At 39.4% G+C, this 24,405-nt stretch overlaps 2 protein-coding genes across 5 annotated transcripts; one reads left to right on the forward strand and one right to left on the reverse strand.

The window, feature by feature from the left end:
• Positions 1-153: 153 nt before the first annotated feature.
• On the forward strand, positions 154-4,409 carry DNAJC9 (DnaJ heat shock protein family (Hsp40) member C9). Its single transcript, XM_067299683.1, has 5 exons — positions 154-397; positions 489-635; positions 870-1,124; positions 1,918-2,004; positions 3,724-4,409. Exons 1-5 carry the CDS (start codon positions 218-220, stop codon positions 3,841-3,843), a joined length of 789 nt encoding a protein of 262 aa, XP_067155784.1. The 5' UTR covers positions 154-217; the 3' UTR covers positions 3,844-4,409.
• On the reverse strand, positions 2,012-24,335 carry FAM149B1 (family with sequence similarity 149 member B1). Of its 4 annotated transcripts, none has more exons than XM_067299680.1 (15): positions 24,253-24,335; positions 22,987-23,091; positions 22,127-22,259; positions 20,960-21,102; positions 20,214-20,333; positions 19,417-19,587; positions 17,539-17,726; positions 17,124-17,260; positions 16,475-16,528; positions 15,892-16,004; positions 14,498-14,704; positions 11,050-11,176; positions 10,587-10,712; positions 9,472-9,553; positions 2,012-2,534 (listed from the first exon to the last, which is right to left on the reverse strand). In XM_067299680.1, the coding sequence occupies exons 1-15, from the start codon at positions 24,300-24,302 to the stop codon at positions 2,488-2,490; spliced, it is 1,803 nt and encodes a 600-aa protein (XP_067155781.1). In that variant the 5' UTR covers positions 24,303-24,335; the 3' UTR covers positions 2,012-2,487. The 4 variants fall into 4 exon arrangements, with proteins under 4 accessions (XP_067155781.1, XP_067155780.1, XP_067155782.1 ...); XM_067299679.1 differs by lacking the exon at positions 2,012-2,534 and adding an exon at positions 6,209-7,420; XM_067299681.1 differs by lacking the exons at positions 2,012-2,534; positions 16,475-16,528 and adding an exon at positions 6,209-7,420.
• Positions 24,336-24,405: the final 70 nt, after the last annotated feature.

Below are 24,405 nucleotides of genomic sequence, written 5' to 3' on the forward strand. Positions count from 1 at the left end.
CTGCGGGCGCCCCCCCCCCCCCCTTGCGGGCTCTTCCCCGCCGCCGCCAGTGCAGAAGAGCCGCCGCGGGGAGCGGCCCCGCCCCCTCAGCTGCCGCTGCCGCTGCCGCCGCGCTCAAGTCTCGCGAGACCGGCGCGCGGCGCGGTGGGGCGGGGCGCGCGGCGCGGCGTTGGCCGCGGGCGGGAGCTGGAGCGGGCGGCTCGGCGGCGGCGGCGGGATGGGGCTGCTGGAGCAGTGCGAGGCGACCTTCGGCTCCGCCGACCTCTACCGGGTGCTGGGCGTCGCCAAAGGGGCGTCGCCCGGCGAGATCCGCCGCGGTTACCGCCGCGCCGCGCTCCGCGTCCACCCGGACCGCGTCGAGCCGGGCTGCAGGGAGGAGGCGACGCGGCGTTTCCAGGTGGGTGAGCGAGTGAGCGAGCGCCCGCGCGCGGGCGGGGGTGAGGGGGCCGCCCGCTGCCTCTCTAACGGTCCTAACGGTCCGGCCGCAGGTCCTGGGCCGGGCGTACGCCGTCCTGAGCGACGCGGAGCGGCGCGCCGTGTACGACGAGCAGGGCACGGTGGAGGAGGAGGAGGAGGGCGAGGCGCTGCGCCCCGAGCAGGACTGGCAGGAGTACTGGCGGCTGCTCTTCAAGAAGGTGAGCCCCGGCGGCGGCGGCGAGGGCTCCCCGGCTGCCCGCCCCGCCCCGGGGGCCGGCCGCCGCCTCGGCGCGCGGGAAAGCCCTCAGGGAAGGGGAGAGACTCTGTGTCTCCCTCGCGAGGTGTCAAACGGCACCCCGCTTCTAGCCGAAACACTGTTGCTGCTGCTTTTCTGTCAAGTTTCTCTGCCGAATAAACCCCGTCGCTCGCGACGTGTTCCCTCTTACCTTCAGATCACCATAAAAGATATTGAAGACTTTGAAAAGAATTACAAGGATTCAGAAGAGGAGCTGGATGATATTAAAGCAGCGTACGTCGATTTTGAGGGTGACATGGGCAAAATAATGGAGTCTGTGCTGTGTGTGAACTATACAGATGAACCAAGGATAAGGAAAATCATACAAGAAGCCATTGACTCTGGAGAGCTCCCAGCCTACAAAGCTTTTGTAAAAGAGTCTAAGCAGAAAATGAGCGCAAGAAAAAGGAGGGTAGGTTATATCAATCAAGGACCACAGGAAGCATTATTATTATTACAGGCTTTTAATCTTTTTTGGTAGAAATAAATGAAATTGTTTTTAAGAGAGTTGTTTCTCACAGGGATTGCTGGATTACAGATCTCGCTCAGCATCTTTAACTTTCACATTTAGTCACCTTTTGTTTCCCCACCCCCCAAAAATGTTTTTTACTTTAATTTCAGTCAAATTGTTGTGAAAGGCTTTGAGTAGTAATAGACTTGCTTATTATTTCTTTCTTCTTTTTGAATATGATTCTCAATGGCCTATCATAGTTTAGCATGTCCCTCGATTTATTTCCTCAGCCACAAGTTGCTGGAGTTTAGGAGAGTATGTGGGGGAAATATAATAGGCTTATTTGTTGGCAACATGTGAAATAACATTCTGGACTAAGTGGACCTTTTCTCCAGCCCATTTTGGATGCTTTGTATAGGGCTATGTTATATATGCATCATGGCAATTGGTTTCTAACTGAAAGAAAATGAAGTGGTTGCTAGGACAAAAAAGTGGGGGGGGGGGGAGGCATCCCATCATATTCAGCATTGTGAAACAACAAAAACTGGCCTGCTCTACCGAACTGAGGAACCAGAATGGGCTTTTTTATTGATGAATCGTGCATCTGTGGCTGAACTTGGAGATGGTTCATTTTTCCTTGCGATTACCCATATATAGACTGCAAATTCAAGTGTTCAGTAACTATTATAATTGTAAGACCGTGTCAAATAATGTGCAAAATACTGTTCTTCTAAAAGCCAGTTTGCTATTTTAGGCAGAAAAAGAAGCTAGAGAGGCAGAAAAGACTAGAGAAGAACTGGGCCTTGGTGATGGAGAAGATGATTTGAAAGCACTGATTCAAGTAAGGCATTTTGTATCTGATTAAGATAATTATCTTACTGGCTTACAGTTGTGTTTTCCCTGAGCATCTTCATAGTTTGGATCCTAGTAGCTCCTCTTACCATAGAGCTTCCTGAGGTTAAAATCTGACTTTAACTATGTATGTATTTAAGTTAATAGTCACTAAGTATGGGATCTTTATTACTTGAGTCCTTTTAAAATGTAACAAGCTATTCTAGTATGTTCATCCTTGCTGCACGCACAATTAAAACATCTAACTTCTAGTTTTAGGTGACTTAGAAGTGTTAATGGTCATTTCTTTAGGAAAGATTCCACAAGGGTAGGAGTGATCTGCTGTGTGATCTTTCTGTGGTAAAATAAAGATCCAGCTTGTCATCTTTTAATGTGTAAGTTAGAAAACTGACCGCAGAGATGTTGAAATCTCTCTCCTGTTAGCAGTGTCCATCTTTATATTTGATAGTTTGCCCACGCCAGTGTTGTCCAGTCAGTAAACAGCAGTACGAGTCAAGCTTGTAGACTTGAGACTCAGTCCTGAGAATTTAATTGATTATACAGAAAGGCAGGGAACAAATATAGGAGTTAGAGATTTTGGTCTATAGAGAGTGACAAAAAAACGTTGGTCAGAAATCTGCAGAACTTGCATTAAGTTAGGCTCCTGCTTCTTCCAAGCAGTCTGAGAGCAAGATGGCTTTTAAAACTGTTCTGCTAGAAAGTCATTTCATATAGGCCTTGCTACCCTAATCTGCTCCCCTGTTTACCCCTTAACTGGAGGTCTACAATCGGTAGTGGTGTGTCAGACAATAAATCTATTCGTTAGCCAAATATGTAAAGAATACAAAAAGTTTAGTGGAGTATTGTGCTATTAGTCTGCCAGAAATCCAAGACTTGCTGATCATTGGCTTTGCACATAAATTTAAGGGTGCTTTGTTACAGCTGTAACATTCAAGTGTATTGAATTTTCCCAAGTGGCAGGCAAATTCTAATGCTTGGTTCCTTTGAAAAGGCAGTGACCTCAAGGTTTCTAATCAAGGGAACTGACATTTCCCCTTTACCGCAGTTGATGTTAGCAGACTTGTTGGATTTAGAATTCCTGCTATGTTGGAGGGTAATACTGAAATGTGCTTTAGGGAATGCTTGATTTTTGAGATCCTCTCTCTCCTCTCTATGACTGTAACAGCCTGACTGCATTTATCTTCCATAAATGCTGTACAACCATCACTTTGAGGGAGCTTAAGGAATGCTGAAGGGATTCTAAATGGATGTTCCTTTAGTAAAATAAATCCTTTTAAAATTATTTTTTATTTGAAGGTTAATAGATCTTACTATTTTGCTTCTGTATTTGGGGGAATGAGGAAAGAAACAGCCTGTTTAGGTTCCATTCTTCAATTTAACTTTTTTTTTTAATGTCCAACAGGCTTCCCAAGATGTTTATTTATAAATCATTCCTCAGTTTTGAATTAGGTTTGCGTCTAAACTAGAATTTGCTTTGCTAATCCTAGATTTATGTCTTAAACTTTTATAGCCTCTCTTTACCTCTTTCTTGATACTTCTAGAACTTAGGTGTGCCTAGAGTATACAATAGGCTTTTACTTAATAGTACTATATCTTCTGTATCTGTACTCCCTACTTAATGCATTCCAAGGTGTTATGTAATTACCCAACTTCATTAGAATAATCTGTATTTGGCAGTGGTAAACATTTTTTTTCCCCCCTCCCCCAGAGTAGAAATAAAGATCGAAAAAAGGAAATGAATGACTTCTTGGCACAACTGGAAGCAAAATATGGGAATAATTCAAAAAAAGGAGGAAAGAAGACAGCAGCCAAGAAAGGGAAGAAGTAAAGAACTATGTAGGCTGAAAAGTCAGGTATCGCTTTGTACGGGAACATTGTGTGGGTCTGGGAGAATTGCGGAGGTATTCTGGACTACTGTTTCAGAGTGTGTATGCATCAACTTGCTGTGACTGGGAAGTATGATACAGAACATGTTGTGAACAAGAAAGACAAAACATTCTGGCATTACTGTTTAAAATGCTTTAGTTGATCTTTAGTTAAGATCAGACAGATTCTTGAGTTTTGTTACAGTAAGAAAGTGCTGTGGTGTTTGGGATGTCTGTATGTTAAACTTGTGTTGAAGCACATTCCCTCCGACTACCTAATGGATATCAGTATGGCTGATGGTAAAACAATATGATTCAACACCTTTGAAAGTCTTAAATGTTCATTTGTATGGCTTATTAGTTGGAAGACTTATGTTTTTGTGTTGTTCATACACTTCTGTAACAAACTTCTTGGTGTTTTTAATGGTCTGTGCACTTCAGTTCAACGAGTGTTTTTCAGATATTTCAGTTGTTTTATAAAAATACTTTTGAAAGTTGCAGATTTAATAAAGTATAAGATTTTGCAAAACTCTGTGCTGTTGTGCTTCCCCAGCCCTGTACGTGTCATTCTCTAACTGCTCAAAAAACCAGAAACTGATACTGTTGACTCTTCTGACTGATTCAAATCAAGTAAATACTGGATATTTCTATAGCAGCTAAAAATATGGCTGTATTCTTAATAGCAGCATCAGTGCTGGTGATACTAGGTCAGATGGAAGGGCCACTTGGTCTTTAGTATCTGGTCTTTGACAGTGGCCTGTAGCAGATGTCAAAGGAAAAATATGAGGTTAGAGCAAGTAAATGAGTGACTTCTCAGAAATTCTCCTAAAATTCTCTAACATGCTTCTCGAGCTAGAGTTGAGGTCATAAATTTAAAAAAACACAGAGCACAGTTGCTTCTGTATATTTCTAGGCTTCATAATGTCCCATGGCGAGGAGTTCCAAAGCTTAAAAATGTGTTGCGTGTTATTTCAATAGCATCACAGTCAGGTCTGCTGTAGGATGATAGTGATCAGTTACTTAACTCCTGGTTGTGTGCGCATTGTATTTTTGAGTCATTCATTATTTCAGAACTGAAGTACTTCTGTAAGATGTACAAATATTCTGACGGGTTTTTTTAAATTTCAGCTTTTTCAATTTTAAGCCACTTAATGCAGTGTGCAGGGATATGATATTTGAAGAGCAACTAGTTTTCAAGTTGCTGTAGCTTGATGGAATGAGGCCTGCTTTATTTTGTGGATCACTTCTCAAAGGCTTATGAGCACTTACTTTTGAATGAATGGTCCTCATCGCTTTAATGATAGCATTTGGGAACTAATTATTTAATACAGCTTGCTAGGTAGAAGTTAGACCTCTAAAATGGTAACTGTGTTCCCTGTGAGCTTTTACTTTGCTATGTTCAACAACCATCCTGATTCTCAGAGAATGTACTATATCATTTTGTTACATAACATGCAGGACTTGAACATTACTTTTACTATACAAAACACATACCTGACAGTGTAGGGCAACTCTCTGGTGTCAACTATTTGTACAAAAATGAAGAATTATCTATGATGAGATTGCCTTTAATGTCTTTAACTCATTGACTCCCCTAGACTATAAAATACTACATTATGTTACTAGAAGTCTATTGACGTTTATATCTTTAAATTCTTATACACTAGGGCTACAGAAAACTAGTTTGGTCCCTGAGGATAGGCTGTCATCATATGGTCGCAACCCGAACCATTCTGATCAAGTTTTAACAGGGAGTACTTTAATTTCCATAAAGAAAGGAACCTTTGTATTGACCAAAATGACATTGTGGCTTCAGTTTGTCATGTCATGTATTTGTCATGTGGCAGGTTTGTCATGTTAATCAGCTGGCCTACTATGGCACTGATATAAACAGGATGCTTATCTCCAGTTACCCTGAGATAACTAAATGATGCTGCATGTGGTTCTGATAGTCTTAATCAGTAGAGAAACTGTATTTTGAAAGGGTTTAGTGCATAGAAGCCTCTCTTCTCAGCATCCATTTATCTTTATGCAAACTTACAATATATAGATAGGGCTTTTTTCCTTGGGGAAATATGACAGAGGCAGTTAACCCAGTTACGCTTCCATAGTTTCAATTTGCTTTCTCTTCCCTTCTTTTTGATCAGAGCGTATTTGAACTGACCGGACTGAAGAACTTTAACTTAGAGTAAAAATTTTCAGCTGTTCTGTAGGTAGCACTAACATTTAGTAGCATCATTTATAGTGGGGAAATAGGGGAGCAACTTTATAAAGAATACCAAAAATTTTTCCTTACTGTTCATATTTTTTAAATCACAATTCATAGTGGAAGCTTAGAAAAGATGCTTTTTAATTGGATTATAAAAGATGACAAAACTTCTCTAATAAAGGAACAACTGTTTTTGTGCAATATCCTAACTTCATTAAAAATATGGTAAGTGGTTATCTTATCTTTACACTTTATTTGTAGTCTGGCACTTACTGCTTACAAGTAAGGCCTTCAACTAATCATTTATTTAGAAAAGCTGGTGTTTCATGTCTTTGTTTTTATCTTGAGCCACAAGAGCAACTACAGCTAAAGCTAATACTCTCCAGGATGCCTGAGGTGTGGTGCAGAACACATCTACTAAAAAGGTATGTTGCATCAGTGGAGTGTGGAGATTGATGGACGAGTACAGAAGTACTTAGATAACTGCAGGGTGGGCTTTTTTAAAGGCTGACTGACCGACCTACAGAAATTACCTTAAAATAGCTCTTTCTTTGAATACCACCTGGAATTACCTGCAGTAAGAGACTTTTTGCCCCCCTTAAAAATCCTTCTCAAGTCACTGAGGAAGAGGTAGTAGTATACAACACAGGAAGGATCATTAGTGTGCTACCTTAAAAGCTGTCAATTCTATTAGATTGTTTTGCTATCTTATTTTATACAACTGCATTAGTATCTGGTGCCACTACTACAGGATTCATTGCTTGTCCAAGTTGAGTTGTACAAGCAATATCATATGCAGTTCTTGCTCCTGATAGCATAATATTGCTTTAAATATATAACCATAGCTTTAAATATAGCTTTAAAAATTTAAATTACTACTGCCATGGAAGGCCTGACCACCTTTCCTAGAGCTAATGGAAAAATCAGCAGGTCCTGCAGTATATGCCTGTAATAACGTGAACCAGTCGCAAGTCAATAGTGATTAATGCGAAAACAGCAATGATTTATGGGTATTTGATAGATTTTCTAGGAATTAGGCTTCACTGTTCACTGGAGTATAACTTTTTCTAGGGGTGGAAAATGGAATGTGTAAATATACCCCTTCTAATCTTTGGCAGCTGCTTCTTAGATCTATATAAAAATAAGACTCTTCATAAGGAAGGGTGTTTGAAAACTCTGTAAACAACGCTGACACTGTTGAGAATAGGAGGTGATTCATGACTTTCTGGAGATGGATGGATGCTTCTGTGTGATGTGTTATAACCCTTGTTTGCTTTTTGTGACTGATCCGCTTCGACTTGGGGCTTTCACAGAACCATGCAGCTGAAGACCTAGTAAATAGAGATTGTGTACAACTTTAAGACTTCTGGAAGGTATTAGAACTAAGTAATACATCTCCTTTAGCTTAATATTAAAACACTTTTTGGGGGCTTTTTATTCTACTATGGTTAACAACTGCATTATGTATGACTACAATGTATTTTTGAAAGCTATCTGTCAGTTAATCAGTAACTTCAAGAAATTTAAGCTTCAGAAAAAGTTTCAAATAACTTTCAAGATATCTTGCTATTGCTTTTAGCCTGAGGCTCTCTTAAGAGGAAAACAGTTATGCATCAAACAACATGTGCAGCTGGAAATTAAAAGTTTGAGAGAAGTGATTGGACTTCCAAAAGGACCAAGACTGCCCTCATAGTTGCTGCATTGTTGGAAACTGCTGTACTCACTTATCTCTCACGAAGTATTAAAGTCCACAAGCTTTTTGTGCTGATTTAAAAAAATTTTGGGGTCAATACAGCAGTGATAAAACTCACCTTGTATTTAAAAATGCCATTTTGGGGGGCAGACGCTTCTTCATGTTAGTAAGAAACCACTCCTTATCAGACAAGCTAAAAGCCCCCTCTTGTCCTCTAATAATTAACCTCCTATATGCTACCTTAACCTTTGCAGTTTCCATTAACTTTTGCAGCTTCAGTCCTACCTTGCTAATATACCCTTCTTATAAGGGAACTCCTGATAACTCCATAAAGAACCCCAAAAGAGCAGGATGAAAGGAATCATGTTTAACCTGGCTGAACGGACCTATTTTTCAGAAAGTGTATCTAATGCCCTACTCTGTGCCACCCTTTCCAGGTGGAGGTGATTGCTGACTTGACTTTGTATTGAAGCTGACAAGGAATGCTCAAGGTGAACTCAGGTAAGAGCTACAAAGATGGCATTTGGCAAAGCTGTTCCAGGGCACAAAAGCTGGCTTTTTGCTCTGCCATACTTTCTGAACAAACTCCCTTTTTGGCTGACTAAGCTGGTGCTTCTGAGAGTTCAAAGCCCACATCCAGCCAGTTTTTAAGTAGTCTTGCACAACAGCAGAGAGGCAATGCTCATTCGTGTTGCATGATACAAAGATGAGGATGTTTTCCCAATAACATATTTATATTTGGTTTGATTACTGTGCAATGGTGCATAGAGAAAGTGACCAAAACTCTTCTTACAATGATCTCAAGATCTCTGAAGGTAGAGGTGAAATAAGAAAGATACATTGGTCTCTGGCACACTTGCATACGTGCATGTAACTTAGTATTATACCTTGCTACTTTGAAAGTCAACCTGATGTGTGTACCTATTCTAAAGCATATATAAAAAGACTATTTTCAAAGTGTATTTAAGGAAACACCAATTAAAGAATTTAAGGAAATGACCTTGCAGTGAAAGAAGAGAAGCTAGGGAAAGGAGTATACATTACATTCGCAACAAAAACATCTTCCCACCTCCTTGATCCTTTGATCAATCAAAAGTAAGTATTTTAATTTGAGAGGAACTAGTAAACTTTATGGAGTTATTTAGCATAACTTAATTGTTACAAATCAAATGGTACCAGTATGTTCTGATTTCAGAGTATGCGCTTAAACTTGTACTGATTCAGTTAACTGGCTTTAAAATATACTTAGAGTTGATCTAGAGATCTAGTGCAGATATAGTACAATTTCTTTCCGATGTAGTGCAAATAGTTACTTTCAGACATAGTGCAATTTGTTTTAGTCATATAGCTAAGCAGGAAGGAAAAAAAAAAACAGGTAACCTTGGGCAGAAAATACTTGTTGCTAGTTACTACTTAAATTGGTGACTCCTGCTCTTTACTTTGTCATGAGAGGAATTGGGACTGACTGCATTAAGCATCTTTAAATGACACAAAATACTAGGTGGCAAAACAAAATACACAAGCTTTATATGCTATATAAAACTTGTATAATGAAAAATTACAAAAGGAAATAGAACTGAGAAGCCTCCTCACTGTGTGTACTTTAACTACGTAGAAATGCATTCCCGTCCCAAATGCCTGCTTGCTACTTGATCTTATTAGATTTTATGATTGGTAACATGAGCATACCTGCACCTGTTGGTCCTCTGCTTGTCCAAGGCTGATTACTATAATCAATAACAGTGCAAGAACGGCGATGCTGTGCATCTGGCTGAAAGACAGTGCAAGTTATGTTTGCATAATTTTTTTTAAATGTTAATGTTACAATACAAAACAAAATAACTAGAACATACAATTTTCCTGAGCTATCAAATTCACAAGATGCTGTAACGGTCTAAACAGAGCTTTTTCATGTTAAGAAAGGTTAACTCAACTTTCAGTGGGGGAAAAATACCCTCTTTTATAATACTCTTACTTAAAAGGATCACTGGCTACTTCACAGCATTCTTAACACTTCTGAAAATAGTTCTGTTTCAAAATAATTTTAGAAAGCTTGTATGCTCATAACTCCAAAGTCAAGGATGCTGAAATTATACACTGAAACCAAACCACCAGCTATTTAAAACCTATCATTGAAATTAAGGCTTTTAAACTTAAGGCTTGAATAAAAATACTTTGTTAAAGATAGGACAAGATAGCTACTCTAGCAACCATTTCAATAAATTAAGAAGTTGCATAGGAGAACTTGATCCTGAAACAGACTGGGCATAGCTTTACTAGTACAGCAAACCTGTGCAGTTTATGAAGTTATGAAGACTATCCTACCTTTGCATTTGTGAATACAGCTGTAGGAACGCACTCTGAAAGTCTATGCAAAACTGTAACGCACCCTCTCCTACCCCACAGTTGTTATTAAGCCTTCATGAAAGATGCTAGATTAACAATACAGAGGATGGGTCAAATGTGACGCACAAAGTTATACTTAGTCTTTCCCACAAACCCATCTCAGATTTATTTCAGCCTGTCCAAGGAAGTACAGTACCATCAGCCACATGGCTGTGCCCAGTTACAGTGAGATGGCTGAATCATCTGTAAGTAAGTGACCTCAGCTATTTGTTTCAGAAGTGCCAAGCAATAAGGCTTCTGCTAACCTCTGGCTATCTAATCTAGTGACTAACCTCATGAGCTCTGTAGCACACCAATCACCTGTGACACTTTCTTCTCAAGTAATGTTTACCTATGCTAATTGTCAAAGCACCCATTTAAAAACAGGAGATGATTTGGTAGAACTTGCCGTGCTTTACCAAGAATGTGTTTGTTGTGTTAGGCCTGGAGAAATGATCAGGTAAGAAAAGCCTCTCCTGTAGCTGCAGGCGGTTATCCTCGTGTGTTGCTGCACTGTGAGCTCGACTTGAGTTCCCTTGAGACTTCTGTATTGAAGAATAAAAAAATTATCACCTTCTTTGCAGCAGTGCATTAAAACAAGTAATTAGTCTAGGAATGAAACCTAATTTTGCAAGTTAATTATACTACACCCATTCATGGGGAGGACAAAAATTCTGGCATTTATTGGAATCGAAGCATTCAACTCTGATTCATGATGTTGGTCAAAACTAATGTGGTGTATTTTTTGTGTACCTACTTCAGTTCCTGTTATTTATAACATAAACAAACCAGAACTCTTGAGTTTGCTAATCTAGTCAGCAATGGTTACAATTTTGTACTTTCAAATAGTAAAATTAAATGGTCATGCCTGCGTCAGATTACCGTTTGCTTCTGGGATCCTGCAGCGCTCGCATGCTCTGCCACATCAGTGGTACTAATAGGTGGTAGGAGATTGTTTCGGCTCAGCGGCAGTGGGGAGGGTGAGGTCAGCTGATCATACGCAGTCGGACTAAAATGCACAAGTAAGAACAGAAGACGTATACGCTATTGTCAGCTTATATATTTGGCATTGTGTAAAGCAAACAATGTTAAAACTAAGAACAACAGCTGTAGAATTTTACTACAGGATGCTGGAGTTAGGGCTGACTATGGGAGACCTAGACTTAAAAGACGAGTTGTGCAGTAGGTGAAATCTGTCAATTTTTTTTCATCTTTTAACAAGAACTTTTTCAGTTTTCAGGATGTTTAACATTAACCATATAGGCAAAGTAGGCTTGGGAAATGACACCGTAGCAGAAATCCTAGTAGACAGATAAAAGCTAGCTGGTGGTTAAAATGCATGTTAGCGAGTACGTTTTAAAGGAGCGTGCTAGGTGGCTGGTACTGCAGAATAAAGGTGTAAAGCTGCCTTCAGGGCAGTTACCACAGAATAACAGAATCTTGCCTGCCCATGCCCAGGGAGGGCATCCTTTCCTCCTCTTTGTTAACTACCTTTAGGATGGAGCACTGCTCACTGCTTACCTCAGCCTAGCACTTGAAGATAAACAGCTAGCCTGGAAGGTAGCAGCCTGTATTTTAAACAGAACAAGTGAAAAAGGACCATGTTCCAAATACATTTGTAGCTCTTCGACATATTACAAGCATCAAATAAAACTTGTGGGGGGGAAAACACGAGGCTGACACCTTCTCCTCCATATTTCCTTTGATTATTTGAAGTAACAGGTGCAAGTCAGAGCTCAGTATGAAATTCTAAATACTGAACTTCCTCACTTTCTGCTACAGGACAAGAGGCTCTGCCAAAGCATGACAGAATATTGTTACGACTTGCATTTTCTAGTGCACAATACAACAGTCATCTACTTACACTGTTTCTTTATAAAAGCTACTACTTTACCCAGTGGAAAAAAAAAAGGGGGGGGGGGGAAGATGCTTGATTTTTGTGCCCGTAGTTGTCATAATTTTTGGCAGAATTTCAAGACTCAGAGATGCAGCTCAAATACATACTTTAGGAATAGATTTTTCCCTTCCCTATTGAATGCTTTTTCTGAATTACTAGAAATGAGCCATTGAGATTGCTTTCTTTTTGAAGAAAATAAAGCTGAAGAAGTAGAAGGGTTGCTCACAGCAAACTGGCTATATAAAAATGGACCAACATTTTCTACTAAGAGTAGAGTTAAATATTCACCTTTCAGAACTGATAGTATTTTACAGCATCTGAAACAAGGCTACTTTCCCTTAATCATGATTAGACATTTTTGCAGAAAAGACATAATTCATCTTTTAAATAATACACAAGTCTTAAAAAGCAAAGAGAACTTTAACTATTTTTAAAAATCTATTTACTTGTAAAGATTGAACCTATTACTTCTAAAGATAAAAACAACCTACATATGATTAAGAATTTGAGATCTTAAAAATATAGTTGTAAATGAAAACAAAAAATAAGCCCTTGCTAACCTGGCTAACAGTCATGTATTGCCTGACTTAAGTTCTGAGCTTCACAGATTGTTTGCATTCAAAGATAATTTATCAAAATATCCTAATGTGCAACAAGTGTGGAGAAGAAAAAAAAAAAAAAAAAACCTAAAAAGTAAGCTTTAGAGGCATCCTGGGCTTTTAGAAGCCTCTTAAGGGAACTAAACCATCCCTGTAGCACAAATTAATTGATCCCTGTAGCACAAATTAATTGCACAAAATAAATGAATTAAGCTTTAGTCACAGGAGGAACTTTAACTTTATCTTATCTTTCAAGATAAAGCCTTTTTAAGTGTCTGTAAATTGTATATTTGAGAAGTGCTAGAAATTATCAAGAGGCTTTAGCTCTACACATTCTGGAAGTGACAGAAGGAAGGATATTTTGTAAGATTACATCAGAAAAGCTTTAAACCATAATAAGCACTTAAAGCCTCTCCTAGTATTTGCTATGAGCATTTAAATATATATGCTAATAATAAAGGGGAGGTGTTAAGAATCATGAAATGGACTGAAGCCTGAGGAAAGGGAACAAACATAAAATATTAGAAGAATGTAGAAAAATCAATTGTGCAAGTATTTACAGATTTAAGTTACAAACGTCTAAACAATACGTTACAGAAGACAATGACAGACAGAGTTTATAGGGAAACTGAGGAACTAAATGGAAGTTATGTCAGCTTATGAAACGTATGTGGAATACAGAAGTATTTAACACCCTGTGTTAAATCCTCATACCCTGTAGTCCCTTTAAGTGACTGCAGGGACACGTGACAAGAACTTCAGCATCCCTTTCCAAATAAATCATTTTTAGAGTACAGGCATATTTCATTTTATTGCGCTTCGCTTTATTGTGCCTTGCATATATTGCTTTTCTTTTTTTTTAATACAACTTGAAGGTTTGTGGCAACCCTGTGTCAAGCAAGTCTATCAACACCATTTTTCCAACAGCACACGCTCGCTTCATGTCTGTCACATTTTGTGCATTTTTTTTTAGACATAATGCTATTGCACACTTAATAGACTACAGTATAGTGTAAACATAACTTTTATATACATTGGGAAACCAAAAAATTCATGTGACTCACTTTATTCTGATATTCACTTTATTGTGGTGGTCTGGAACCGAACCCGCAATATCTCTGAGGTATGCCTGTACATGAATTTCAGTAAGACACCTAGTTCGCATACAGAGACAACCCTGTATGGACTTTTAGTTCTTATGGCTTCCAAAAACAATACCTTCTGAGCTGTTAGGGATAAATCCAGAAGTGTAAGCTTTTGACACTTTCCAATGAAAGTGGCATGTGACTTTATTTACTTTTAAGTCTAAATTCAGCCAGATCATTATGCCAAACAAAAATAATATATCCTAGACATGACTGAAAGTTCACAGAGCTCAGTGAGGGTCCCGAGTTGCTTTCAACTAGATTTGTAACAGGTTACTTAAGATTAGCATCATCTTTGCAGCCTAGGCTGGGCTAGGATAGCAATAGGCAGTTGAACACCAAAAACAGTGTTTTAAGTCTGTCTGGAAAATGGGCTACAGGAAAAGATAGCTGAGTATCAAACATAGGATGGTGTTAAGTTTGGTTTGCTGGTAAAGGACAACCTGAGGAATATAGTACCTCCCCCATTCAAACGGCATGTTTATGCAATTCACTGTATCACAGGTTGTGGCACAGTAAACATTAACTTTAGAAACTTGACTTTCTCAGAGTATTATGCTTTAATAAGCAATTACTTTTTTAATCAGAAGAATTCAGATGCATTCTTTCCATTCATTTGACTGCTTTTTCTATAGGTTTGGTTCTCTAAATCTGGTAATTTGCAGTGAGAAACTGATTTTGAAACGTACAGTCGAGTTCCCCTGATGACATCATCCACAGATCCTGGTGTCCCAGTACGGGAGTGGTTTGTGTTGATGGGATGCAGGGTACGTGGTGGTGGGTTTCGCCTTCTTGCAGAACGTGAGAGAGATGATGTGCTGAGCTCTAGAGGACGATTTGGCCAGGTTCTGGTTGAGAGGAGAGAACTGGAGCCTGGCTGTTTGTCATCCAGGTCCCTAACAAAAGAACCAGGGAATCGAGAGGGACATGGTCAATATGACTGGTGTCACCCTGTTACCGCAGTGATGATCTATATGCTACATTAGTAATGGTACATGTGGATGTAGGTGGTGTGTTCTCATTTTCTTACATAACTGTACAAAGTAATTGACAGTGAAACTAGAAAAGGATAGGGGGTGGAAAAGAGAACGAAAGCCTAGCTTTTTTCTTTTCTGAGCGATACACTGTTTGATTGAAGATTTCCGTTTAAACTGAGGAACCGAGCAGTTTACTTTCCCCATCCCATTCTAAGTTTTATCTCTCTTTTCAGGATGTCAGTTAGTGCTAACATTAATGGTACATCAGTTCATTAAGTGGTAAGCCAGCAGCAATAAAATATAAAATCTGAGATTGGATATCTTGGCAACTATATGTGTTCATCCTTCATCTTCCTAACAAAGCTAGGACAGAAATAAAAGATATTTGCTGTATATAAAAAAACCTCCAAATAACATAAGCCACCTGACACAATGAGCAAGGAGCCACATTGTTATTAAAAATTCCAGTAATAAAACTGCAGCTTGTTACAGAAATAAACATCCATTTTTTCACAGACAAATTTTGAAGAGGAAACTACAGTAGTATTTTCCTTCCCATATCTCACTCTAGACAAAATTAATCAAATAATTGCATTTCACATGCTCAGTCAACTTGTTCTCTCATTCAGGTCAGTTCTGCTGTAAGCAGGAGGTTGTACTAGATGACCTTCACAGGAACCTAAACTATTCTAGGATTTTAACTTCAAGGGGCAAGAGTAAGGAACACACAGATAACTCCAAAGCTTCCCAAGATTATCCTTATGGCTACTAGGAGTTAAACAAATACATTTTAATTTAATGGCCACCAGATCTGATTTAACAAGATGCTTCAATATATATCTATCTTTAAAGTTATGAATACCCCCAGCAGGTTAAATAGGCTTACATATCATCTTATGTTAACCACAACATTAATTAATTTGCTATGTAAGCTCAAGTATACTTAGACGTATACTGTTTCATACAGGACAAATAAATAAACAAGCAAGAAAATATTTGAGAGCTGCCTTTTCCAGCAGGGGAGATTATCTCCAAGTATTTTGGGCTGAACTCCTCTTGGTGTGAGAAAGCTCTACGTTACAACAGACAAAATCAATAGCTCTTACAGTGTTTTCTCCATTATAGACAGATTCCTTTGCTGTAACTGGATCCCATGGATCACCAGCAAGCCATTGAGATTACGCTGAGAGCCATTACTGGACCCTTGTGATGAATTTATCTGAGAGTTTAAAAAAAAAAAAAGTATTTTAATTACAGTTTGGCAATGATGCACATACAGACGTATGTATACATTTTGTCTTTGCAAATAATTTTGGAAAGAAACACATTCCTTCCAAGATGTTCAGATATATACTCAGTTATATTATTCCTCCATCTAAGATGGACATCTTACCATTCCATTTGTTCTTGCAAATGGTACTGCACAGAAAATATATTCTGCCATGCTATTTCACATTTAGTATTTTCCAACTGAGGCTCTCATTTCCATGAAACAATCTGGCAATAATGGCTATAATTGGGAACTTTATAATACTCCTTTACAGTGTATACCGGCATTTATTTTATGTCAAGAACAGAACTGGAAACTTTTCCTGGAATTCAGGCTGATCTGGAAAAATATCAAATTCCACCCACCACAATGATAGCAAATAGAAAATACCAGAGCTTTAATGTCTCCAGCATACATACTTGAGGTGGTTTTCTCCTCTTTTTGGTTTTGCGGCCACATCTGGTTTTTGGGCACTACACATACAGTAGGGGGAATTGTGAGGAACAGGCAGAGGTAAGAAATAAAGGAGAAAGAAATAAAAAGACATAAAAAGGAAAGAGTTGAATTAAAATTGAATGAACAGAGATATCACTTTGGTGTTCACCACTCTAGGAGCTTATAATCCTAAAGCAGATCATACAGCATCAAATTCAGTGTCTAGGGGAAAAAAAACCCTGTTTTACAGCTTCACTGAGATTTGTTCTCTGTTGCCTGATGAGTTAGATATTGCTAGACTGGTGAGAACGGGATGTCTCACACATGCAATTCTGGTTCTCGCAATTTAGTTCAAATATTAAATTACAGAAAGAACTACTTCATTAATGAGCAAAGTCACCATGTGGTTGTCCAATACATATATAAAATATTAAGTTTTAAAGAGAAAAACAGGAATTAAAAATGGTAACTGGGGAATAACAGAACTTAAGTGTTAGAAAGGACAGTCAGCAACCATGCAAAATCTAAACTAGTGATGTATCTAAACAGTCCCCCAACATACTTGAATCTGTTTGCTTAGGTAGTGTTGTATTGATTCAGCCCTATGCAAACCACCTAGCTAAAAATACTTACCAGATTTGATGTCACTGAGGGCATTTTAGTTTGTGGCATGCGAGGTAACAACGCTGGCAGAGGTTCAAAGTGCATCAAAGGGCTTCCAAAATCTGCTCTGGTTGTTGTTTCTACTGCTATGATATTTTTCTCATCATCTATGCAAAGCAACACAAACAGAGAATCCCTGTCAATACAGACTATTTGCATTATTACTTGTGTCCACTACTATGAATCCATTTTTTTAAACAGAATCCTCTTAGATGATAAGCTCTGTTTAATCTTTCCAAGGTGTGTTTCACACTGTTAGCAAAGTAAATAACCTTGTTTTGCCCTGAAAAGATTATTCCCAAATACATCTCTCTCTCACTGCATTCTTGCAAAATTAAGTAACTGAAATCTATTTCTGAGTCTTCAGTTTAACTGTGATCCTTACCAGAGGGTGATCCTTCCCAGTGTCTGCAGATTAATTCCTCCATGCAGCCTAGGACTTCACTCCACACATCATCAAACACAAATGTGAGCACAGCATCTTTCATGCAGGAATATGGAGAGATAGGAGGAAAACCCAATTTCCGTCTAGTAGAGGAAAGTCCCATTTTCCTCTCATGCAACTCCTCCTCCCTGTAACAAAGTGAGCGTTATCTGTACCATAAATACATGTTTTCCATCTCCTGTATTTTTGTTGCTGTTATTTAATAGGACTATAACATCCGCTACAGCTTTATTTCTGTTCTGTTTTCTCTTAAGTTGAAATAGATCAAGGCTGTTGGCCAAATAGCCTTAAGACAGCAGAGGTCTTCAGCAGAAGTCTCCTATTTATCACACAATATCATTTTCTAAGAGTTGATAATACACTAAACAGCAATATCAGATGACTTAGTCCAATACTGAAGAAGCAAGCTTCTGTAGACTAAGCACTTGAACTTGTATTTCTTCCAGAATCTACCGCTGATCTAAAGGACAAATAACTGAGGGAATCACCTTATCATTGCATGCCTTGGTCGCCCCATACAAAATGGCTATAAGTGATAATTCATGAATAACAAATACTTTAAAAAAGAGATCAAAATTCCATTCAAAAATAAATATTCATAGTTACAGTGGCATTTGTTCATCTCATTGTTAGGCTCCATATCTGAAAATCTCTACGGAATTCTTAATCACAGAATCACTGAGGTTGGAAGGGACCTCTGGAGATCATCTAGAAGGACGCTACTAATCTTGAGTGTTTAATGCCACTTTCCTGCTTGCTGCTTTAACAGCCACCAGGTGCTCAGGGCAAAGGCTTAATTCAGTTTTAGAGAATAAGACATAATCAACAAGAGAAAAGAAAATAATTCACAGCAGCAAAGGACCTTTGCTGCGGACTCTTCCACAATGCAAGAGGTTTTCTGAAGTCTGAAGCCTGGAAGACAACTTCTCAAAAAAGCATACCTTCATCTGCCTAAAGAAACTTTACAGAAGGGAAAAAAATTACTCATGCAGATACATTTACTATGGCTTTAGTGTCTGCTCACTGAATTAATACTTAACATCAAAAAGCTACAAACTTTGAAAAAAAGGAGAGACCACTAGAAGAAGCTATAACACATTTTGCCTATTTCTACAGAGACAGCAGTATTGTTTGCTATAACAGTGGTGTCTCTCTGGCCTGGTCAAAGCATGTCACCTACCGATGTGACTCTCGTGGTCCATGCATCTAAGTGGCTTTATTTATTAAAACCAATTAAGCAGTTAGCAACTGATATTACCATCTAGAGTCCTTACCCAGGCCATATGTTCATATTGTTAGGTTGAATAAAGCTAAGGGGCAAGAAGAATCCTCTTTATGTCACCCTTAATCCTTTCTTCTTAAGATAAAAATAGTGTGAATTATTTCTTGGCAAGCACCATATCCACACTAATTCTTCAATTACCACTGAAAACCTGGAAAGGTACAGTTCCACATAAAATGCTAGTCTGTACACTTCAGTACAAAAAACAAAGCAGCACATTGCTAGTCCATGACAAACAACAATGCATTTGAGTTAATATTAAGCTCTTAGTTATGGTGAAATGAACTATTTAAACCACGAAGGGAAATGGCTAGTATGAAAAACTGTAAAAAATATTGCAACTAATATTGCAAAATAAATTGTTCTAGGGGATGGATAAAGACAATTCCCAGTGCCCTACCAACCTTAGGCTTTTGAAAGTTCTATAGAGGAAAGACATGAGAAAAAAAGTTTTCATCAAACCCAAATATGTATGTCTTAACAGCAGAAATTCCAGGACACTGTTACTAGTTACTATCATAATATTCAATACCTACACATCTCTGCAGTCAAATGCTAAATATTCCTCCATTACACCTTCAGAGACAATTACTCCATCTTCACCTTCTTCACTCTCTGGAGAACACAAGGTCGGAGACTTGGAATGGTCAGCCTTTTTGTGAATAGGAGTAACAGAAAGGGGTACCTTCTTGCCAAAAACACTAAATCTGAACAGGTGAAAGTTTTCAGAAAGCAGAAATGAAAAGAAGATGTTATTCCACTTGTAATAGCAGCATTTGGTGAACTGAGAGGCTAAGAGACAACATGGTAGGTAAGGCTAAGTATCAGGGAGACCAACAAATAGGTGCATTAATTACAGAATGAATTCTTTAGTTTTGTATATTTTTAGATCTTACTCAGGAGGTTGAAACTTCAGGCAAAAAGCTCAAAGCTAATTAAAAAACATTCTAAAATATTAAAAAATAAAATAATAAAAGCAGTAATAATGGAGTGGTTTGCATCTTTGAAGCATTATACAAATTTGACAGATGATTAACAATAAAGACAGCTACAATATGTACAAATCCTTAGGAAGTCAGCAATAGCAAAGTTCTTTCCACTTACTGCTTTACTGTAGTTAACAAGCACAGCTAGATAGTCTTGCTATTCTGAATGTACTTCTTTTAGTTAAAAAGAAAAAAAAGTGCTGTGCTCAAAACTCAGATTAAAAAAAAAGCTTCAGAAACTTTCCTTCACGTATTGCTCAGAGTTTAAGAAGCTGATCATTGCAGTCCACTGAGAAGAAAATAACCTTCCCATCTTGGTACAGTCCGGATTAACCGCTGGTACTTACTCATTAGAATCTTTTTCTTGTGGTGAACTTACATCTGATGAACCTAAACTGCCAGAAGGTGAACTTGAATACCATCCATACCCTTCATCTGTGGGAATCACTATCTGCTTCCCCACAACCCTGCCACGACAAAAGGCAAAAGATAAATAAATTAGAAAATGTTGAAAGTAAAATTCTTCAAGTGTGCAACAGCACACAGCAGCAAATACTGAAACTTCTGTTGGGAAGCTATGCAGTTTTATTGGTGATAGTTAAATGTGGTTTGAATTGTTTTCCCTAGTACAGATTGCTTCAAGTCACCTAAATACATTAAGAAAATTTTGCTGTTTTTTTATCCTATGTTAACTGGAAGACTTTTGAATACTGACAAAACCGTTCAGGTAAGGCTTCCATATAGCCAAAAGGACTGCTGAGTTAGGGTAGGAGAAAATTTTAATTATTTTTAAGCTCATTGCTTTTCGCTACACCATATCTTTTCCTAGAGAATTTTGCTGTGGTAAGGCCAAGTCAGTTGCAAATAGCTGTAATCCTCCTGCAAAGGACAAAATAGGAGATAGCAGAATGTTTATTACTGACAGCAGCAGGCAGACTACTGGAGTGATCTTTATCTTCATCTACTGCATCGTTGCATAAAATCACCCTGCTACTAACGTTATTTCAAAAAACAGCTCTTAGCAGCACTGCTCTTGCTCTTTTATAATTCTGTCATGCTACTTACATTAGTCTAAAAAAATAAAATAAAAAACCTGAGATGAGGAAAGCTGGATGTCCACTCTTGGCATTCTTCCTGTAGTCCCTCAACATGTATATTTTCTTTTTGTTCATAAAGAAGCTCATCAATTTGTCTGAACACTTGCTGAACTTGTCGCGTGGCAGCTTTATCAAATTCCTGGAAAGGAAAGTTATCTAATAAAAACCTGGTGAATAGTATTTGGAAGGTTGTTTTGTAATTAAAATTTTTAAAATTGAAAAGACACCTGTTTGTTTAAAGCTTTGCAGAATGGATTTAAACAGTAAGGAACTCTACTGCTTGGAAAGACATTAAATAATTTTTCACCAGGAGATGATGCAGACTGCTACTAGGGCCAATGTTAGCTACATAAAAAGCCTAAATGAATGCAACAGAAAAGCTATTAAAAGGTTTTGAGATGTCTACATTATATTAAGTTAGAGACATAATAATTTGCATGAAATAGAACACGAAGGATAAAATTCAGCAAGATTTTAATGAAATGGAAAGTTTGTTGCTTGTAATGTCCACAGATAACACCAAAACAAAAAGCAATGCAGACTGGTGTAAAACATTATGAAAAGAAGGATGATGAGGATCTTTGCTAAATGGTGTTGTGTAGGTAGAAAATGGGGTTGGTTCTTGAGTAATTCAAATCTGAACAGTTCCCATCTCTACCTCACAGAAAGCAATAGCACCCTTTGTTTTGGCAGATGGGGACTAAAAGACATATTTTTAAATTAAAATAATGTTTTTAGGGGCTTACTATATTTTGAGAAACATACAAATATCCAAAAGTTTTCAAAAAACTGAAGTTTGATAACTCAAAGCGTACGAATATCATCCACTCACATTTAGGATTCCACAAGAATAGCATTTATTATGTTGTATGTGTATGTGCATATGTATTTATTTATTTATATATGCATTAAATATATTTGCACCATCAACATTTTAGACCAGGAATGTAGGATACTAACTGACTACAAATCAAGTGTGTTTTGATCTAAGAGGAAGGCAAAGATGGGGAAGAGGTCAAAACAATACTTCTCCTATAACCACTTTATTGCTTTATTTACAGATCCAGTCCTCATCTTTATCCTGAAATACACTTCCAATGGTATCTCAAATGTCTTTCTACTCACTCTGCTAGATCTGGATTGGATGACTACGTTCAACTCACATCATAACCCCAAGAGAAGACTGAGCTGTCTTCAGTGGTGGTTCCTGCATAGCTCTGACTAGCAGACCATGAATTCTCATGATCGGTTGGAGTAACAGAAGGGTAGTCTGTTTCCTTCGAGATTTCAGATTCACTGAAATGCACATGTTGAGAAAAAAGAAAGAAGAAAGAAACAGTGATACAGAATCACAAAAAAGTGAGTAAGTAAACTTTTCTTTCTGTACAAAAGAGCATAGATATACCAGAATAGGTCTCAGTAAGCCTTCTGTAAGGAACAGTTTTCATACGGTAAATATTTAAATTAGAGGCATTAAGCAATTAGAGGCAAATTAAGCAGAAAACAGCACGTATTAATCTAGGTTGGAACTGTAACTCCTAATAACATCATTGGCCTAGGAAGTCTAGGGGGTCAGGCTTCTAAACATTAATTTCCCCCAAATTATCTTAGTTACTCTGCAGACTACTTCTAGTTCCAGTTCTACACCACTCAAGAATTATTATTTCCCTTTCCCTCTTGTTTCTGGCATAAAATTAAGATGCTATTTACAGGCTGGGAACAGAACACAGGTACACACCGATTATTATTTCCAAAATGCATATGCTCCCCAGCTCATATCCTAGCTTGGGAAATGTACCACACTGTCTAATGGAACCGAAATAAAGGTGCACCATCTCGAAAACCTGAGACTGCAACCCTGCCTCTTGGGTACCCACGGAAAGGCCATGTTCTGAAGCGATACAGTCAGGAATTAAAGCCTAAGTCTTACTAACTGTATTACTCTGGCACTTCTGTGAAGGTAACACAAAAGTGACTGTTTTTCTATTGCCTCCAGAGATATGTTTTATGTTATTACCAGTACCTTGAGATCTCTCCATAGCTTTCACCAGTGGGTGTGGCTGGGCAGACCTCAGCTCGCGGTTCTGGCAGGGGATGATGCTGCAAGGCATGTTTTGTAAGTCCTTGTCTAAAATGAGAAGGGGAACTTGATATTAGTTATAAAAATAAACATCTACAGAGTTCCAGGGTATTACAGTTTGGGGGTTTTTTTGCTCTTCAAGGAATGCATTAAATTGCATACCTGACCTCATTTATTATTAGAAGGCTAGTTCTGGTTATCAAAGCTTTAGAACTGAGATATCAAACCTAACTCCAGGCTAAACATGGAGTTAAAGGACTCTGCTCAGAAATCAATATCTTCCTTTAAACTAAACTTAAAATACTGTTGTGAACTGGAATGCAGCTCTATAAAAGCAGATGAAATGTAGTTGGCCCCTGTAGGCGACTTGTAATCAGATAGAACAGTGGCGTCTAAACTCAAGCACAGGCAAAACTAGGGGAAATGGTATTTGCTAGTTTTTGTTTTGTTAAAATTCAGATATCTAGGAAAAAGAGACAAGAAAAGGCAGAACAGGGGGAGAGAGGGCAGCATCAATGCAAGAATGCAAGTATGGTGAACGGCTTTGGGAAGAAAAATCAAACCCCCAAAACTAATAAAGGGAGTTTTTATCCTGCATACTGGCTGAAGGAGGCCTAAGCAAAGGAGCCCTTTCTGCTGTGATAACTTTGGTGTTCGAGAGAGTAAGACTACAGCATTAAAAGTAAACAAGATCGCAGCAAAGCAGCTAACTACCAAAACCCGTGTATTTTCCTATACCCCCCCCGAAGGGGCGGGGGGAAAAAACAAACAAAAAACCCCACAAGCATCAGCTACCTCTTGGGTCAAAAAGAGGCAAGAGCAGGTATTTAATCGCGTCCTACCAAAGCGGCACTTTACGGTGGTGACTACGCGCGCTGGCCGCCGCCGCCGCCGCTCTGAGCCCGTTACCAGGGCTGCACGGAGCCCGGCCCTCTCCCGCAGCCGCAGCGCTACTGCGAGGCACCCCGGGCCCAACGGCCCCGCGCCCCCCGGCCCCGCAACCGCCGGCCCCGCGCCCGGGACGCTCCGCGCTCTCAGCTCTGCCCCGCTTCTGCCCCCGGCCCGGCCCGAGCGGCCCCCGAGCAGGCCCGAGCGGGGCCTGGCCGCCGCGGCGCAGCGCAGCGCGGCACGGCACAGCGGGCTCCGGCCCGGGCTCGAGGCCGGGTCCGGGGCGGCGCGGCGGGGCCGCGGGAGGCGGCAGCCACTCACTTCTCCCGGGCGCCGGGGGGCACCGGCTTGCGCGCGTATCGCGAGATCATCCTCCGCCCGCCTCAGCGCGGCGCCGCCGCCCGCCACCGCCGCCGCCCCGCCATGGCGACGCCCCGCCCTGCGCTGCGCCGCGCCGGGAAGGCGGAGCGGCAC

The sequence above is a fragment of the Apteryx mantelli genome, chromosome 7 (assembly GCF_036417845.1).
Source record: "Apteryx mantelli isolate bAptMan1 chromosome 7, bAptMan1.hap1, whole genome shotgun sequence".
Lineage (NCBI taxonomy): Eukaryota > Metazoa > Chordata > Aves > Apterygiformes > Apterygidae > Apteryx > Apteryx mantelli.